This window comes from Carettochelys insculpta, chromosome 4, assembly GCF_033958435.1.
Source record: "Carettochelys insculpta isolate YL-2023 chromosome 4, ASM3395843v1, whole genome shotgun sequence".
NCBI classification, from domain to species: Eukaryota; Metazoa; Chordata; order Testudines; family Carettochelyidae; genus Carettochelys; species Carettochelys insculpta.
In genome coordinates, this window is record NC_134140.1 from 54,769,543 (window position 1) to 54,789,160 (window position 19,618).

The window sequence follows — 19,618 nt, forward strand, 5'->3', positions numbered from 1 at the left end:
TGACGTAGGGCGCAGCAGGCCTGCTGTTCCCTCGGAAAAGACCGTGGCGCGAGCTGCTCGCTTCCTGTTTCCGCCGAGCAGAGTCCGGGTCTGGCTGAGGGGCCGGCAGAGCGTCGTTCACCCCGTCGGGGCGGCGGGCGCGGGGCGCCGCGGGGAGGATGAACTGGCTCTTCCCCCTGTCCAAGGGCGGCGGCGGCTCCTCCTCCCCCGCCGCCCCGCTCCCCGCCCTCACTAGCCTGCAGCAGCAGAAGCAGCGGCAGATCGAGTCCCTGCGCAGCGCCCATTCCGCGTGAGTGACCGGCGTGGGGGAGGGGAGTCACCCTGGCCGCCCCCGTTGTTTTCCTTCCGCCTGCCGCTGTTTCTGTCAGCGCCGGGCCCGGGGGCAGCCCCTCGCCCCATTTCGCCCCCCCCCCCCCCCCCCCCCGTGCCACTCGGCTCTGCCCCGGGGGCTGGTGGGAGGGGCCGGCGCTGTGGAGAGCCTGGGACGCGAGAGACGAGAGCGGGGCTTCATCCTGCATGAGCTGTGCAGGTCCTGGTGACAGCCGTGCAACCTCATTCCCTTCCTTGTCCTTGCACAGCTGTGTAGGGTGGATCCTCTCCAATTATTCCTTACGCGGTCCTGTTACTGTTGCCGGGGAGGAGCTGCGCCCTCCTTTATACTGGCTCCTGAGAAATAAAAATGACCAATTGAATGCTGTTGCTAATGCAGCTGAGGTGCTATGTGTTCCCCTCGGGTCGGGGCAAAACCATAACACAAGTTTACTCAGGTTAGGACACACGGTAGTGTGGATGTAGTTGTACTAGCATGTCGCTTCATACCAATATAGTTGAGTCTCATATCCTGATTGTTTTAAAGCTGCTTCAGTAAGGACGTTTTCTGTACAGGTACCAGTGCCTCCACACTGGAGGATTTGGGCAGTATAACTATACTGGCAAAGCCCTCCTCATAAAGGGTTAGGCTTTGCATTGAGGAACTTAAAACTCTGTTTGTTCTCTTATCAAAAAGGAATAGCGTGAGGCATCATGGTTGTGATGTATTAGTACTTTCACAAGTGCCTAGAACTAAAACTGTTTTGTGGCGAAAGATATAACAAGAATCAATGGTTAAAAATAAAAAAGTAGGATATGTTTGCAGTGAACGTGCTCAATTGTTGAAATAAATTGTCAAAGGAAAATAGTGGATGAGTTCAAATGAAGACGATATGTTTTTGTAGAAGATACAATTTACCCAAATAGAAGTTACTGGTCTCACCATGGAAAAACACTTGGGAAAATTGGTAGTTAAATAGTAAACTAAACTTAACTTTAGCAGAGCTACTAGTCAGCATTATTTTAAAAATTACGAGTTTGTACACATCAGCTTGGTAGAGTGGAATTTTAAATGTGGATAGGTCAGCATTTTTGTATGTGAGTTCAGAGAGGCTTTCTGAGAAGCTAACAAATAGGCAGACAAGACTCGGATCTCTGGCAGAGTAGAGAGTCCAAGCCTTGCACAGGAGGAGCAAAGTCACGTCGATACAAGACTGTGAGAAGCTTAATTTCCATGTGATAATTTCCTTGTTTCAAGATGTGAGCCCCCTTGATAAAATGAGTGTCACTATTCTGTTCCTAAGGAAGATCTCGGAGCACATAGATCTAAATTTTAGATTTGTAGATGACTGTTTTTCTCCAAAATTGAGGATTTTTCTCATATTGGCTATGTTGTTTCTACATGAATCACTTTTTTTTGTCTTTAAACATTTCTCCAGTATTTATAATTTTAATGTCAAAGCACTGTACGGGTGCCTGAGAATCTGAAGGTGAATCTGACTAGAAACAGATCAGAGTGGTTAATCCAATTTACCTTATGTTGGCATATAATGTAACACTGTCGCTGGTCAGTTTCCCAGCTCCTGCAAGCCCAGGGGAGCCGGGAGCCAGGCTGCTGCCTGGTTCCTGGCTCCCCACCACTCATGGAGCCAGGAGTGACTTCTCCCCAGCTTCCCCCCTGCTGGGGGGAAGCCATGCCGTCACAGCTGTCTGTCCCCTGGCTGGAAGAAGCCAGGCTGGCAGATAGGTGTGGTGGCATGGCTTCTACCAGCTGGGGGACACCTGGGAGAAGCCATGCTGCCACAGCTGTTGGAAAAGCCACGCTGCCGCAGCTGTCTGTCCCCCCGGCTTCCCCCAGCTCGGGGAGTGGGGAGCTGGTGAAGCAGCTGCACTCCTCAGTCCCTGAGAACTCCACAGTTTTGACTTGCACTTAACTTGCATTAACACAAGCTAAGCGCGAGTTGAAATGAGGCCTATTGGGTTTTATTGTATTAGGTTACTGCCCCCTAGTCATGTGTCTTAAAATTTCATAACTGTCCTTCTCTTTTTCTGATTTTATCGATAGGTCAGCTTTCTGTGCACAGTTTAAGTAATTGCAGCAATTTGTTTTCATTCCTCTTTTCTATACATAAAGTAGAAAAACAGATGAAAGTGATGTCAGTAGTGTACACTTGTGACTGTTGTATCTACTGTAAATTGAATTCTGCCTTTGTTTTCTCTTGTAGCATTGCTGAAATACAAAAAGATGTGGAGTATAGGTTGCCATTTACTGTAAACAACCTGACAATTAATATTAACATGTGAGTAGTGCAAGATCTACTTAAACAAAATTTTATGAACTTAAAATTATGCCTTGCCCATAGTTTAAAATTATAAAATTTACAGCCCAATTTTTGCAAAGATTTACAGATGTGCTTAACTTTACTGCATGGCAAATGCTTGAAGTTGAGTATGCATCATATTTTCAGGGCCAGTTCCAAAGCAAGCCTGTGTTTTTCAGCAAAAAACTAAGCCACATAAAATAATAAGCAGTTGCTAATGTTTTAATTGAATTACTAATAGAACTAATTTAAACTTTTCTTTAATTGTCTTTATTCTTTGTACTAAAACATCTGTCTTGGGATCACACTTTCAGTCATTTCTTGTACTGTAAATTGAGTTTTTTAAGGTGTTTATTCTGAATTTACTCTGAATTTGCATACTTTGGTCTCTGACACATGGGCTGCTCTAGTTACAGATCTTTACTAATTTATCCTAGACCATTTGTGCTGTTGCCTGATCACAAAGCCTAATTCACCTGTGATTAATAGGGAATCACCAGTTTCTCTCTGAGGATGTGTACATCAGACATTCATGTGTGACACCTCAAGGTTTGCATCAGTGGCATACTAGCTTGCCGCATTGTTTTGTTTTCTGTACATCCTGCTCCACTGCACTAGAAGTTCCATAGTGTCATTTCACATGCTGCTCTTTGAAACAGGAGTATGTATAAGTGCATTACCAAACTGTTGATCTTGTGGAGCATCCCCAAGCAAAGCTGTAGATTTGCATCCTTGCTCACTCCAGTGTGTCATGGTGTAAGGATGTTTAAAGTTTGTGCATCACAAAACACTTTTGCTCACCTCAGTGCCATTTAACATTCTGATTAACGTGTCTCTTCAATAAAAGGTAGGGACTCAAACCATTTTTTCCAACTGATTGAACCAATTTGATCCCAAAAGAGAAGTAATCAAATGGGCTACCATTCTCCTATTACTGCCTCTATGGTGAGGGTTGCGGGGGTTTTTTGTTTTGTTTTTTGTTTTGTTTTTTTTACAAATTTAGTAACATTACCTGAAGTAAAAGGCTCTTTCGTGCACATAATTCTTTCTCTGTAGTTATTCCTGTTAAGAAGTAGAATGATCTCATTTTTTCATAATGCAACTCATTCCTAAGACAAGCATATCACAGTTAAAAATGCCAGTAATACCTGTACTAAAGTATTTTTTGTGTTTACAGCTTGCTTCCACCTCAGTTTCCTCAGGAAAAACCAGTGATCAGTGTTTTCCCACCAATAAGACATCCGTTAATGGACAAACAAGGAGTGTATGTGGCATGTCCATTAATAAGCAATGTATGTATAATTCGTAATGTATGTAACCGATGTCACATACGTAGCACTCTGATCACTCGAGTACAAAACTTAATTTATGTGGCCACGTGTATACGAAACACCGCTGTCAATAGCAGTTGTTCTTGGAAGGGATTTTCCCGCAAAACTTCTGTTGACAGATTGCATCTACTCATAAAAGCAGATCAAAAGAGCAATCTGCTTTGTTATCAGAGAGAAGCCAGATTGCCCAGTCCTCTCTCAACAGAATGGCTGACCAGAAGCTCTGCAAACAGGGCTGCCTGCAGAACTGGAAGCCCTGTCTGTTGACAAGGGCCCTGGAGCATCTACACAGCTGTTTTGGCAGCAGAACACTGTCGAGAAGCATTATATCTTAACGGGGAGAGGTATAGTGCTGCCAGGAGATGTGCCAGGTTTTGTTGACAAAGTGCATTTGTTGTGTAGGCGTTCCACATTTTTTTCCAGGAAAAGTCGCTTGTGTAGACATGGCCTATAGGCTTTGTCAAACCAAAGAAACATGCAGCATTCCTCAATGACTGACCAAATTCAGTTGTACTATTTATAAGCTTCAGTGAGTTGGAGGATTAGTAGAGGGTACCAAAATGTGGATAGTACCGTGTGTTGTGATTTGTCTGTCTGTGATGATATCGTCCTACTTTATTGTGTAATTGTTGATCTAAAATTAGATGATTCTGCAATTTATTGGTGCAGGCAATACTAGGTAGGTCTTTGATGTTATCTGGCACAAAAACTATCTTACATGTGTTTTCTCTGCAAGAGCAGGTAACTATCACACGGGTTTTTTTTTTTGCTACATTCACTTAGTACGAGATTCTTTCTAGGAAGTTCCTAGTCATTTTTGGATACTTTGAAATAAAAGATCCAATTTTATAGTTTTGACCTTGGTGAATAGCTTTTTATGTCACATTAAAATGTTAACTTAAATTTTCAGATGAGCATTAAGTTGTACTAGTCATCTTTCTATCAAACAATTTCATATTTCAGTAGTCCACATCCGATAATGTAAGATATGTGTAGATCTCCACCACCCTCTCAGAGCTCAGGAGGCTTCAACTCTTAAAAAAAGGACTTAATAAAAATTCTAATGGCTTGTTTGCACACTATTTGAGTTACCATTTTATATGTTTCAGTGCTGTTACACAGCCCTCTAATGTGGATGCAAGTGTGCATGATTCAGAACTCCTATTTAGGCATATTCATAAGTTACTGCATTCGAAAGATATTGCATTATTTTTCTTTTACCTCCTTTGTACTTTAGGAACGCTAAATGTAATGTAGATATTTGTTCCCTACCAGTTTACAATGCACTCTGACCTTGGAAAAATTATTCAGAGCTTATTGGATGAGTTTTGGAAGAATCCTCCAGTTTTGGCTCCTAACTCAACATCATTTCCATAGTAAGTATATATAAATGGATTAAAAATCACTAGTAAAACTGAATAGTAACAGAGAGGTAGCCATGTTAGTCTGTACTCCAACAAAACAAAACAGCAGAAATGTAGCACTTTAAACACTAACAAAAATTCAGTGATGAGCTTTCATGTGACAGACCCACTTCATCAGATCAAACTCATTGCCAATACAAACTGACATTTTATAAGTACAGAGGACAAAGAAAAAAGGCAATAAAAACTCACAAATCAAGTACATAAGACTGAAGATAAAATGCCAGTTTTATTTGAGAGTTCCCAATAATAGAATCCTGGGTATGAAAGAGTTTACTGTACTTGGGTGATAGATTCTAAACCTTGTTAGCCAGTTCAACAAGCCATAAGGATTAGCTAAGCTTTTTTTCTAGCAACATTCAGTATGGCTGGGGAATTGTGAAATCACTCTTTTGCTAAAAGACAGAGAGAGAGTATTGAAGAATGATGCATTGCAGAGTGAATTAAGTTTATTTTATTCAAGTTGATCAACTAACCAGTTGATCCACTCAGCTGTATCCACATCTTCATCCACACGTCATAAATGAACAGTAAACAAGTAGTTATTAATGATGATTTGTTTTTTAGCCTTTACAGTAAACCAGTTGGAATTCCTCCTTATGCGCCTCACGGTTTTCCATTTCTTCATTCGTATGCACCTCAAGAAACAAATAGATCTGTAGCTTCTGTGCCAGCAGCTGAATCAAGCTGCACTACAGACAAACCTGCTGCTCCATCCTATGGTTTGATCACAGACCTGCCATTACCTGTTCCAACAACAGAAGCAATATTACAGGTTTGTATGCGTGGCAAGGTTTATCATTCAAGCTTTCTATACCTACATCCCTCGGAGCGACTCCAAACACTGAATGTAAGGCTTTTTAAGGGCAGATGTGTGCAGGGGCATCCGTTCTCAGTGACCATAGATTTTTAGATCAGATTTGAAGAAAAGGAAAGAAATTGCTATTCAAAGGTTGAATAATGCCTTTAATCTTCTGTTCAGATGGGTCAGAATGGCTTCAGTTACAAGATGCCTGAAGTCCCTGATGCATTTCCAGAGCTCACAGAATTAAGGTAAGGTCTTAGAAAGAAAAGTAGTTACCATATGCGTAACCAGAAAGTATGTATTGCTTGAACTGAAAAAGGGTTTTGCTGTTGCTACATAGCCACTAAAAGAGTTTCATTGGGGTAAGATGATACTCCTATTTACTATGACTTCCTTAATTTCTATCAATTTAAAACTTTTTTTCCCTTGGTCAGGATTTGTAATAAGAAATGCCATATTACATTACTCTGACAGACAGTAAAACGCTTCTTGCTTTGACCTTCAAGCTGTTTTCCTGTGCGTCACCAGGAAATGAGTGTAATGTCTGGAAAAAGAATCACAGAATCCTAGGGCTGGAAGGGACTTCAGGAGGTCATCTAGTCCAGCCCCTTGCCTAAAGCAGGATCGACCCCAACTAAATCATCCCAGTCATGATTATGTCAAGCCAGGACTTAAAAACCTCTAGGGATGGAGATTCCACCACCTCTTGGTAACGCATTCCAGTGCTTCACCACCCTCCTGGTGAAACAGGTTTTCCTGATATCCAAGTGACACCTCCCCCTCTGTAACTTCAGACCATTGCTCCGTGTTCCACCATCTGTCACCATTGTGAACAGTCTCTCTCTATTATCTTTAGAGCCCCCTTTCAGGAAGTTGAAGGCTGCTATCAAATTGCCCCTCAGTCTTCTCTTCTGCAAACTAAATAAACCCAAATCTCTTAGCCTTTCCTTGTAGATCACATGCTACAGCCCCTTAATCATTTTTGTTGCCCTCCGCTGAACTGTCTCCAATGCATCCACATCTTTCTGTACTGCGGGGGGCTCAGAACTGGCTGCAACACTCCAGATGTGGCCTCACCAGTGCCGAGTAGAGGGGCATAATAACTTCTCTAGAGCTGCTGGAAATGGATTTCCTAATGCACCCCAATATGCCATTAGCTTTCTTGGCTACATGGGCACACTGACTCATATCTAGCCTCTTATCCACTGTAATCCCCAGGTCCTTTTCTGTTGCACTGCTACTTAGCCAGTCTGTCCCCAGCCTATAACAATGTTTAGGATTCTTTTGTCCCAAGTGCAGGACTCTGCGCTTCTCCTTGTTGAACCTCATCAAATTTCTTTTGGCCTAATCTTCCAATTTGTTTAGGTCAATCTGGACCCTATCCCTACCCTCCAGTGTATCTATCTACCTGACCCCCATCTTAGTGTCATATTCAAATTTGCCGAGGGTGCAATCCATCCCCTCATCCAGGTTGTTAATAAAGATGTTGAACAGTACTGGCCCTAGAACCAATCCCTGGGGTACTCCACTTGAAACCGACTGCCAAACAGACATTGAGCCATTGCCCATTGGGCCCGTCCATGGAGCCAGCTTTCTATCCATCTTACTGTTCATGTATCCTATCCATACTTCCTTAATTTATGGGCAAGCATGTTGTGGGAGACGGTATCAGAAGCTTTGCTGAAGTCAAGGTATATTGAATCTATTGACTGCCTCATGTCCACAGAGCCACTTACCTCATCATAGAAGCTAATCAGATTGGACAGGCACGACTTGCCCTTGGTGAATCCATGTTGACTACTCTTGATTACTTCCCCCTTTTCCAAGTGCTCCGAAGTGGATTCCTTGAGGATCCCATCCATGATTTTTCCAGGGACTGAGGTAAGGCTGACCAGTCTATAGTTCCCTGGATTGTCCTTCTTCTTTCCTTTTTAAAGATGGGCACTACATTTGCCTTTTTCTGATCATCTGGGACCTTTCCCAATCTCTGTGGGTTGTCAAAGGCTCTGCAATGACATCTGCCAATTCCCTCAATACCCTTGGATGCATGAAATCAGGGCCTGTGGATTTTTGTGCATCTAATTTTTCTAAATAACTCTTAACCTGTTCTTTCCACACTGTTCTTTCCCCACTGCCTGTCTCCTTCCCATACTTCATTTCCTTGTGCTGTAGTTGTGGAGCTGAACTTGTCCATGAATACTGAGCCAAAAAAAGCATTGAGCACTTCAGCCTTTCCCACATCATCTGACACCAGGTTACCTGCCTCATCCAGTAATGTCCCCACTCCCTCTCCGATAACCCTCCTGTTGTTAACATGCCTGTAGAAACCTTTCTTGTTGCCCTTCACATTACTTGCTAGCTGCAATTCCAGTTGTACTTTCACTTTCCTGATTAAACCCAGTATTCTCCGGTCATATATTTATACGTCTCCTTAGTTATCTGTCCAAGTTTCCACTTCTTATACGCATCCTTTTTGAGTTTAAGCTCACCAAGGACTTCCCTGTTAAGCCAAGCTGGTTGCCTATCATATTTGCTTTTCTTATTGCGCATCGGGATGGTTCTGTTCCTGTACCTTCAGTAAGACTTCTTTAAAATACTGCCAGTTCTCCTGAATTCCTTTCTCCTTAATATTAGATTCCCAGGGGATCCTGCTCATCAGCTCTTTCAGAGAGTCAGTCTGTTCTTCTGAAACCAAGGGTCTGTATTTTACTGCTCACTTTTCTTCATTTTGTCAGAATCCTGAAATCTGCGATCTCATTGTTGCTGCAGCCCAGGTTGCCACCCACTTCTATTTCTGCTGTTATTTTTTCCCTGTTTGTGAGCAGCAGGTCAGGCTGTGCACAGTACCTGGTCAGTTCCTTCAGCTCTTGTACCAGGAAGTTATTTACAACGTTTTCCAAAAACTTCCTAGATCGTCTGTGTGCTGCTGTATTGGTCTTCCAACAAATGTCAGGTGATGAAAGTCTCCCATGAGAACGAGGGCTTGTGATTTGGAAGCTTCTCTTAATTGTCTGAAGAAATCCTTATCTGGTGGCCTATAGCAGACACCAAACACGACATCGCCTTTGTTTCTTCCGCTTCTAAGGTTCACCGAAAGACACTCAACTGGCTTTTCTCCCTCCACATATCGCAGGTCTGAGCAATCATATTGCTCTCTCACATAAATCGTAACTCTTCCCTTTCTCCCCTGTATGTCCTTCCTAAACAGTTTATAACCTTCCATGACAGTGCTCCTGTTGTGTGAGTCACCCCACCAAGCCTCCGTTATTCCAATCACTTCACACTACTTTGATTGTGCTAGGGTCTCTAATTCTTCCTGTTTGTTTTCCAGGCTGCTTGCATTTGTGTACAAATTCCTGAGATGATGATCTGATTTGACCCTCTTTCTCCTTTTGAATGAGTGGTCCTCCTTTGTTGTACCTTCTTCCTTCCCAACTTACCTCAGGGCTTGTGTCACCAATTCCCCCAACAAACCTAGTTTAAAGCACAAAAGAGGCACAAGGACAATCTGCTGTGGTAAAGCATCTTAGAGTAGTTCCTCATAGGAGACTTCCACTTTTTGAATTTTTGTAACTTGACACTGTAAATACTTGATTACTGTTCCAAATATTTATATGTACTGCATAGTTACTCTAATCTGATTTTTAAGACGTGGCAGTGGATTTACAGTTAGCCAACATGGAGCATTTCCTTTGGGCTTTTGAAACAGCTTCTCAAGACTGATATTTTGTGTGAAAGAACTTGAATTTTTCCTTTAAATTCACCTCAGATGGTGGATTTGCTCACGTTCTGATGCCATCCTTTTAACACCTGTTGCAATAGTTGATTGAACCAAAAACTCTTATAGAATGCAAATTAAGTGACCTTTCGTATACATTTCCAACTTTGGCATGATGAACAACTATTTGAGTGTCTCTGAATACCAAGAATTCCTTCTTTAGTGTGTGTCAGTTTTGCGAGTGTCCGAGGGGTACCATCTTACTCTGTATCGACAAAAACAACCAGAAGTCCTGTGGCACCTTATTAGACTAACAGGTATAGGTTGGAGCATAAACTTTCATGGGCAGAGACCCACTTCATCAGATGCGTGGTTTTGCAGGCTCTTAACAGTTTAGATATCAGGCTTGTGAAGCAGTAGTAGCATATATTTAATAGGTAGCAGAGGATTTTTCTTTAATTTTTAAAGAAATGTTACCAGCAAGTCAGAGCTTTGCAAGATGACCAAAGAGAAGTGTGGACTCTATGTACCACTCCTTAAGCTTTGAAAAATTAGAGTAGAAACATCACAATGTTTACAAATTCTGGAGCCCTGTGGAAAAGCTTAAGAGGTGGTACACAGAGTCCACATTTCTTTTTGGTCATCTTGCAAAGCTCCGACTTGCATGTTAAGGAAGTAAAGATTCAGACTCCAGTCGCTAATAATGTACCACCTTTCGCCGCAGGTAGCGTTGAGTGCAAAAAAACCCAACAACAACCAAAAAAAAAAAAAAAAACCCCACGGCTTCTTTAGGAAAAGAAATCCCAAATAAGTTGCTAGCTTTCATTTTTGATGGCCTTTTGTGCATATCCTTTTCTTCTCTTAATCCAGTATACCACAGCTGACAGATATGAATGAGCAAGAGGATATTTTGCTGGAACAGTTTGTGAATTTGCCTCAGCTGAAGCAAGTCATAATTGATAAGGATGACTTAGTGAAAAGCATTGAAGAGTTAGCAAGTAAGACTTCAACGCGTTTGTAACTCTGCATGTGTGTGTTCAGAACCACAGCCTTTTAAATTAAAGCATCTTTTATTTTACAGAAAAGAATTTACTGTTCGAACCCAGTCTAGAAGCAAAAAGGCAAACTGTGCTGGATAAAGTGAGTGAATGAAAATTTCTGTTCTGAAAAAGAAATGGATGAAATGTTCTTTGTTTTTAAGAAATATTTTTCCTCTCTAGTATGAACAGCTTACTCAGATGAAAGCCACCTTTGAAAAGAAGATGCAAAGGCAGCATGAGCTTAGTGAGGTAAAACTTTTTTAATTGAATATTTGACCTCTGAATAACATACTCTTGTCTATGGTTTAATAACATAATAGACGTTTTAAAGCATATTCTTCTATCCATTTGTATGAATGTGCATGGCTCCAAGATTTGTGTAAAGTCGGGTTATGTAATATTTCTGCGACGGTTCTTAAGTGTAAAATTAACAAGAATACCATAAATTTTAATACCTTGTGTGAGCTGCGTGTGCAATGCTTATTAGCCTTAAAGGCTATGTCTACACTACATTCCCCTTTCAAAAGAGGAATGCAAATGAGGGAAATCGAACATGCAAATGAAGCTCTGACTTACAAATCTTGTGCTTCATTTGCACAATCTCATCTGATCTCTTTTTTTTTAGAAGGGATTTAAAAGAAAAAAAAAGAAAAGTAGTATAGATGGGATTCATTTGAGGGAAAGAAAAATCTTTTTATGAAAAAAAGTTATTCCTGAAAAAAATGAGGTTTACAGGGTTCTTTCGAAAATTGCTTTTTTCTGAATGAACTCCATCTACACTGCTTTTTTTCAGGGAAAAAAATCTCTTCTGAAAAAGCAGTTAAATGAGATTGTGCAAATGAAGTGCATGATTTGTAAATCAGAGCTTCATTTGCATTTTAATTTCCCTCATTTGTATTCCTCTTTCAAAAGAGGAAAATAGTATAGACATAGCCAGCGTGGCCTGACATTGGCAGTGGAGGACTATGGAACTATCTGCAGATATAAGGGGAAGGAGGAGGTGAAGCAAACTAGAGCTGCACTATGTCTGATTTGCCACTTGTGCAAATTAGATCTTCTTCCTTGTGGCTTTACGTTAAGTGAAAGTTAGATCGCTGAGGAACAGGGAGCTGCAGCTGGCTTTGCAGCCTGTTTTGCCACTGTGTCCATGTTTTGCTTGGGTAGGGTGGAGAATTTGCTTAAACATCTTTCTCAAAAATGTCAAAACCTTACTTGCTGTCATGGATGATTTTCATCATAATAAAAGATAGCACATCTCCTTTCTCTTTTTAAAAGATATGGTTCGGTAAAAGAAAAAAGATTATAACCTAGAAAAGAGTGATAAGCCAGGTAGCAAAACTTACCTTTGGGGAAAGAGCATCAAGGAGCTAAAGCTTCCGCCAAAACTGTCTCAGGTCTTCCCATATGTGTAATAGTACCAACGATAAGTGACTCATTCTCACTTAATATCAATATCTCAGTTTAACAAAAGCAGCCTATTTTCAAGTGCAGTTAAAATGTGTTATAAAAATAGAGCTCAGGCCAGCATAATTGACTTTCAGCTTAGCTGAATAAAGAAAAACTGAAGGAGTTGGTTAGTTCAAAAGCTGTTTTTGAGCTGGTGTAAAACTTTTGCTTTTTGTCAAATAGGTGTTTAGTCAGTAAAAATACCAGTATGTTCAGCTGAAATTTCCTTTTGTCTTGCTGCCCCAAGCTCTTTGTATTGCATATACACCACTTTACAGATATAAGCAGGTTGTTGGAACTAAGAGAATAAATTATTTTTGAACAGGATTATTGCTGGAAAAATTAAATTGTTCAGTTTGTTGTGTTCCAATGGTATCTAAAAGCCAAGATCTTAAAGATTTTTTTTTTTGTACTTTCTCCTAGCTCCACTTAGTCAGGTCCATGACCAGTCCCTAAGTTTTTTTGGCATGAACTTAAAGTGTGAAAATATTGATTACTTTTTGTATGTTGCTTTAGAGCATCTTTTAATATTGACTTCTAAAAACAATTATTTCAAAGGCCTTGGACAAACTGTGGTCAGATGTTTTAACATCACCATGAAGCATCACTGAAATCAGTGGAGCGCTGCATGTGTGTAAGACTGCCTAAATCAGCTACTCTACCAATGTCCACTTAACATTCACTGATTCCTGTAGGTGGCAAATTTGTAATTGTGTAGCCATTTTAGTTTTAAGATAATACAGCACTTTTCCACACCAATTTAGCTGTATTTATGCAATTCTTTATCTACATTTAACATTCAGAGGTATTTTTTTTTCCTCCCCAGAGCTGCAGTGCGAGTGCATTGCAGGCGAGACTGAAGGTAGCTGCTCATGAAGCTGAAGAGGAGTCTGACACTATTGCAGAAGATTTCTTGGAAGGAAAAATGGAAATTGATGACTTCCTTAGTAGCTTCATGGAAAAGAGAACAGTATGTAATAGTCTTTAAAGCTGAAACAGATTTCACAAGTGGTGTGTGTGAAACCAGTATGTGTTCCCCACCATCCCTCTGCTCTTCTGATTTGCCCAACCTTGATGGCAAATCAGAAAATTTGTTAGCCTTGATAACAAGTTTTGGACCTCTGTACTTTATATATTGAATCTGTTCTGGTAAGACTATTATCTGAAGAAGTGGGTCTGTCCCTGGAAAGTTCATCACCTAATAAATTATTTTGTTAGTCTGTAAAGTGCTACATGACTGCTTTTTTTTTTGTTCTGATAGAAAACAGACTAACACAGCGATCTCTCTGTCAGTTTTAAGAGTGGAGTAATTCTGAGATTCAGAATTCTGGTTTCCGCACCCTGCCACAGAATGAAGTCTGTGTTCATAACAGTGGGGATGTTTCAAGCATGAATAGTTATTTTAAACCTGCATAATGTGAACCCTTCACAGTGTTAAGTGATTACAATTAAAGTTTTATTATCAGCATGTTGGGGGAATGGAAGGTGCCAGTAAGTCCAAAACTCCAGTTAAAATAAGAGGAAGGGGGCTTGGGTACAGGAGGGAACTTAGGACACGAGGAGTTTCAGGGAATCAGATGTAGGCAGCACTCAAATTGGGCTGCTCCCCACAAGTGGCAACATGTTCCTGCTGCTCCTTGCTGGAGGTGTGGCCAAGTGGCTCTGTGGGCTGTGTCCACCCACAGGTGCTACCTCTAGAGCTCCCAGTGACCATGCTGCAGAATCAGTTCTCAGGTGGGGTGAGGCAGCACATGGCGCTAGGTGGGTGTTCCTCTGCTTATGATCATTGGTCATGGCCAATGGGAGCTGCAGGGACACAGTGCTTGTGGGTAGAGGTAGCATGCAGAGCCACCTGGTTGTGTTTCTAGCCTGGACCAGCCCAGACATGTCATTGCTTATGGGGAGCCATCCAAGTGAGTGCCTCCTGGATACAGCACCCCAAAATCCCATCTGTGCCCCAGGCCCCTTCCCATGCTTACACTGGTTTGTGGAGTTTTCCAGTTGGTAAAGTGGCAGGTAATGCAACCTTTATTGCATTCTGATTCATGCAGTGTGGCAGCATATCTTATTATATAACTTGTTAAAAACATTAGAAATAGGTGAAGTTCTGTAAATTGATTCAAAGATATTTGAACTCTAGCTTATTCTTGTATGCACCTTCTATGTAGTTCTTTTTATTATGCCCCATTCCCCTAATCTTAGAAGGTGCTTCAACAGAGCCATGCATCTCTTATGTGGTTTGCCACTTTCAGGTATGTAATTTATTTCAGGTATTTTTCTGAGTTAAACAGTAAAGGAGAAAGGGCACACTTATCTATGTCAATGAAACATGTCATTGTTACAAGGTGGAGAGAAAAGTGTAAGAGTGATGAAATGCACCTTCCATCCTTTTTGAGCAAAAGAAATGAGCTGTATCACTGAGTGTATCTGTGCATGATTCAGGTAATATTGCCTCTGACTCAGTGCAGGGGACTGAACTAGATGACCTGTTTAGGTCCCTACCAGTTTTACATTTCTTTGATTTCTCTCACAATAGCATTGTCTTTCCATTCTTTCACAAAAATAAGGAAGAAAACCAGTTGGGCAGTTTTAAGATGAAGGAAGAGAAAGGATATGTAGAATAATCTGCTAGGTTAAGAGTCTTAAACTCATAATTTAAATTTCCTTTTCACGTTTTAGGATGAAATAATAGAAAATAATTAAAGTGGATAGTCTTAACGTACGGTTCATGGATAACTGTACATGCCCTTCTTTGTTCTTGTTTTTGAGATAATCATAATCATGCTAAAAGATCTAATGATACTGTAAGTTATTTTCCTATTTACTTTGTCTTGTAAGCAGCTGCTTCAGGAGTGTTCTTGCAAATATAAGTCAATTTTTGGTGGAATTGTTGGTCGGGAAGTGGTCTATGCATCAGTCTGTCTTCTAATATACCATGAAATATAGACGCTTATGAACTAAAAAAGAAAGAAATACAAAAATTGAACACAGCAAGTTATTCTTTCTGGGGCTAACTGGTACAATTTTTTTTAGATTTGCCACTGTAGAAGAGCCAAAGAGGAGAAACTTCAACAGGCAATAATGCACAGCCAATTTCTTGCTCCGTTATAGGTAAAATACTACATGAAGACAAACTTCCTCCTGCACTTTGCATTACCTTGATAGCACTTACTGTATACTTACTAACTGTGAACTGTTATCAGGAACACTGATAATTTTAACATAACTTTTCTTGATGTAGATCAATTTCAAGTGAAAATTCCTATATAGTCCTATATGTTTCTATGTAAAAGAAGGAAATAGTTGGCAACAGCAAAAAGTCTAGGCTGGGGAGAACTTCTGTTTCCTGAAATATGTAATTGTAGCTATGGTGTGGGGTGGGGATGGAAGTGGCTGCAAAATTTGTTTTTTAGGAATTTACGGCATCTGATTGCAGAAATTTTTGTCCTCGTAGGCTTTCCTGCAACTAGACCTGCCAAGAGAAGAGTGAACAAGCCCAACAAAGCATATTTTTAACATTTGCTTTGCAAATAAGCATTTCATCTTAAATGGCTGTATTTATAAAACAGACTGTGTACAGCACTGAGACGGTTTTGTATAAATTAGAATGTCTCTTTATAGTCTCATTCAAGAAATCCTTCTGTCGTACTCTTTGCACTAATATTTCTTGTAATTATTGTTGATAGTCCTTACCATATTTAAGTTCCGGCTGCTCTCCTGCCTTTCTTTTAGAGATTAAATATCTAAAGACAACTTTAGCTAGCTTTGTACATTTTTGTGAAACAGAATTCATATCTTTTGTGTTTTGAATTTGAAACACTTGCTTTGGTTATTTTATGAAGACTGTTGAGGATGGCGAGCTCTGAGGGGAGGAGACTGAGTAATACTTTTTATAATTGTCAGTGAAAGATGGGACTTCCTTTCTTTGATGCCAAAAATCTTCAATGCCATGTTTTATTTTTATTTCAAATAGTATCAAATTAAACATTTCCTGCATCCTGTTGGATGAGTAGATTCACTCTAAGGATGCTTTGGAAAAGCAGTTAATAGAATGTGTGTAAATGTATCTTGTTATCCTAAGAGGTACAAATGGGTTCCATTCTGAAGTGACAGGGCACTCAGTTGTGACTCTCTACAGAGCTGTCAGCCATACACATCCTCTCTCATTTTTTTAGTAAAACCAAAGGAATGTGTTGCACAACGTAAAAAATTGGAGCCACACTTTTTATATAACTTGGTGGTGGTTGGTGTCTTTCATCTGAGGAACTCAGAGCACTTTACAACACTAATTTAATTCTCAAGTCACTTATGGAGGTGTTAGCTATCTGGATTTAATATACAAGGAAACTGACTTTTCAGTGGCTGTGCTGTGAGTCATGTTCAGGGCAATGAATAGACCTCTGAAGGGGTGATTTCTAGATCTTTGTCCTTTGATCACTGGACCCATCTGTCAGGCAGGGGATATAGATAGATAGATTAGGGAAAGGAATATATATATTTAATATGCATGGACAGTAGAATTGCAAAGGTCCCATAATGTTGTACAGGTGAAAAATGCAATACTAAGTACCACTTTCAACATACTTTTTCTAGTCTAGCTTACCAGTAACTTATCATGAAGTGGAAATTTGGACTCCAGAAAAATAGATACAATTGCTACATTCTTAATTTTGGGATGGATTATTTAGGATATTTACTTCAGTTCTTTGTTTTATTTCTAGCATGGCTGTAACTTCCCCCAGGAGTCTTTATCCTAATTTCTCTGTCACCCCACACCTCTTCTAACAAGGTGAGGAGAAGCAGGCTGGAAATAGTCTAGACTTTCTAAAAAGAGATTACTTTTTCATGATTTTTTTGGAGTCTGCAGCTACACTACTTTAATCCTGTCAAATCTGAGAAGGTAAACCATGTCAGACCAAGTCAGTACTTTAAAATTTCCTATCAGTAGGTGTCACTCTAAACTACTGAGTCAATACTGAACTGAATGCTCCAAACATTGTATTAATACATCTGCTGTGTTTTTGGGGCTAGAGTTAAAACTGAAATCCTGACTCTGTGGTCATAAAAAAAATCCATTGGCACTTCTTAGAGGTTTAGGAATATAACCCATATAGGCTGCCTATGTTTCAAATGGGGCAAAACCTCTTTTAATCTAAACTACATTGATAGGTGCTTTTAAATTAAAATAGTTACCTTGCAGTTTTTAGTTTGGAAAACTTGTTCTCCATGTTCTCTACTGTGGTGTTTTTAAAAACAGCTTGTATATGGTAGTGGGCAAAGTGATCCCTGGACATAGTTTGTTTGCAGAAGAGAGAACTTACAGAATGAGAAGTGGTAGGCAGGAAAGAGACTATGATTACTGTATTCCTTGTAGCAGTTAAAACATTACCCTTCAATGCATTTGTAACGATAGGTGTGGTTTTTCAGAACTTTTTTATTTTACAGAAAAAAAATTATTATTGGAACTGAGTCTTCAAAAAGCAATTGAATATCAGAATTTACAGCTGGGAGAACTTTTGCCTGAAAAAAAATTTGTTTTTTTGGCTGAAAGATTCATCTGAAAAATTGTGCATTTTGATCTCAGTTGGGAAGAAGCACCTATCAGAAAAGTTAAAATAGATCATGTCAGCATTTCTGAAACTCAAATAGTTCAGTTTTTGTTTTCAAAAAACGCTTTGGAATTTCAATTTAAAAAAAATCTCTCAATCTAAACTTAAATGCTTTGCATCAGCACTGAACTTTTCTGAGTGTTATGATGGTAATTTCAAACATCGTTATTTCAAGCTGATCTGAAACATTTTTGAGTTGTGCCTGCACTAAATATTAAGTTCTTTGTGCAGCCCTTATACTACGTTTAACACACTGATTAATGAAAGCATGCAAGTGTGGTTTAACTTAAATTTTCCTCTTTCATTGCATTTACATAAAGTAGATTTACTGCCAACTCCACTTTGAAATAGCTGTCCCATTGAGAAGGCAGGAGCATGGAGGCTACTGTTGGGCACGTGGAAAGTCTGTTTTCTCTAATATTCAATGTTCTATGCCTAGTGAAATTTCAGGAAATATGTGGTGGTGGTGAACATACAGAGTAAGGCCTGTTGACAGCCTGTGTAACATCACACTTGGTGCCAAAGTTCATGTGGAAGTTTTGTTTTTTTTTGATATTCAGTAAATATGCACTTCAGTAATTTTACAGCATGAGAACAGAGGGGCAAATTTGTCATCAGTACTCCTCTACTTTATTTGGTTGTGCTTCCATACTGCAGTAACTGATGTGTGCACTGCAGTTTAATGTTCACTGGCTTCCATTAACTTCTGATGTGAGCTGTAAAATCTTATGTATTTAATGTAAATCTCCATCCTCCTCTAGATCAACTAACAGCTGAAATACAGAGCTGAATTCTTTGGGCAAGGGTCATAACTCTTCCTATACTGAAAATATTTCTTTGCCCTGGAGTATGAAATAGTAAAGAGAAGTATGTTCTGGAATATCGTGTGTGTGTGTGTGTGTATACTAAAGCTGAATAGACCTCTAAAGGGGTGATTTCTTGATTTCTAGATTTCTCCCCTGCAGATCACACATTCTAAAAAGGAGCAATTTTAACATCTGCCCTGTACTTTACAATTTCATATGCTATTTTTATTTCAAAGCAAGGTTGTAACTATGAAATTTACAACTTCTCACCAGCACTATGCACAACAGGCCTTATTAAATATAAGCAGATCATAAGTTACTACCCACACCAGTTGCAGTTTGACCATATTATTAACAGTTCTGAAATGTTTCAGCTGGTTTTTTTGCTCTTCTTGTGCTTCTCCAGTTATACCGCTTTGGACCTTGGCCAAATATAGGTTGGAAACAGTGCAAGCAAAGGGTTTGTTATCACAGACTTCATTACTGCTTTCTTTAAAGACTTAGGAATATGCCCCTTGAGGCTCAAAAGTAAGCCTGGTTAGAAACTTTCTTCCCCAATGTTTTATGTAATGCACATTAGTTAGTGTACATTAATATGTGAAACTGAATAAAGTTTTTTAAAATAATCAGTCTGTTTAGTCTTTTACCTACTACATGGTGGCTACTGCCTGTAGGACCTCCTTGGTGAAATTTGAAACATTCATCATATTGCTATTCAAGTCAGCATGGGCCACTCTGTTTTGTATCTGTGGGGGTGGTGATCAGATAATTGCCTTAAACTATTCACACACAGGATCAATACATTTTCA

At 39.9% G+C, this 19,618-nt stretch overlaps 1 protein-coding gene across 2 annotated transcripts; it reads left to right on the top strand.

The window, feature by feature from the left end:
• The first annotated feature begins 6 nt into the window (after positions 1 to 6).
• Positions 7 to 18,748, top strand: VPS37A (VPS37A subunit of ESCRT-I). 2 transcript variants are annotated; one of them, XM_074992849.1, is made up of 12 exons: positions 7 to 289; positions 2,535 to 2,609; positions 3,808 to 3,922; positions 5,237 to 5,337; positions 5,953 to 6,160; positions 6,368 to 6,438; positions 10,779 to 10,906; positions 10,990 to 11,048; positions 11,129 to 11,197; positions 13,221 to 13,364; positions 15,428 to 15,505; positions 15,849 to 18,748. In XM_074992849.1, exons 1-11 carry the CDS (start codon positions 159 to 161, stop codon positions 15,503 to 15,505), a joined length of 1,179 nt encoding a protein of 392 aa, XP_074848950.1. In that variant the 5' UTR covers positions 7 to 158; the 3' UTR covers positions 15,849 to 18,748. The 2 variants fall into 2 exon arrangements, with proteins under 2 accessions (XP_074848950.1, XP_074848951.1); XM_074992850.1 differs by having other exon boundaries at positions 17,116 to 18,748.
• Positions 18,749 to 19,618: the final 870 nt, after the last annotated feature.

Excerpts from the sequence above, each read along its gene's own strand:
- VPS37A (XM_074992849.1), top strand. The coding sequence starts at position 159 with ATGAACTGGCTCTTCCCCCTGTCCAAGGGCGGCGGCGGCTCCTCCTCC. Across the intron at positions 290-2,534 it reads CTGCGCAGCGCCCATTCCGC|CATTGCTGAAATACAAAAAG; the intron begins GTGAGTGACCGG and ends TTTCTCTTGTAG. Across the intron at positions 13,365-15,427 it reads GCTTCATGGAAAAGAGAACA|ATTTGCCACTGTAGAAGAGC; the intron begins GTATGTAATAGT and ends AATTTTTTTTAG.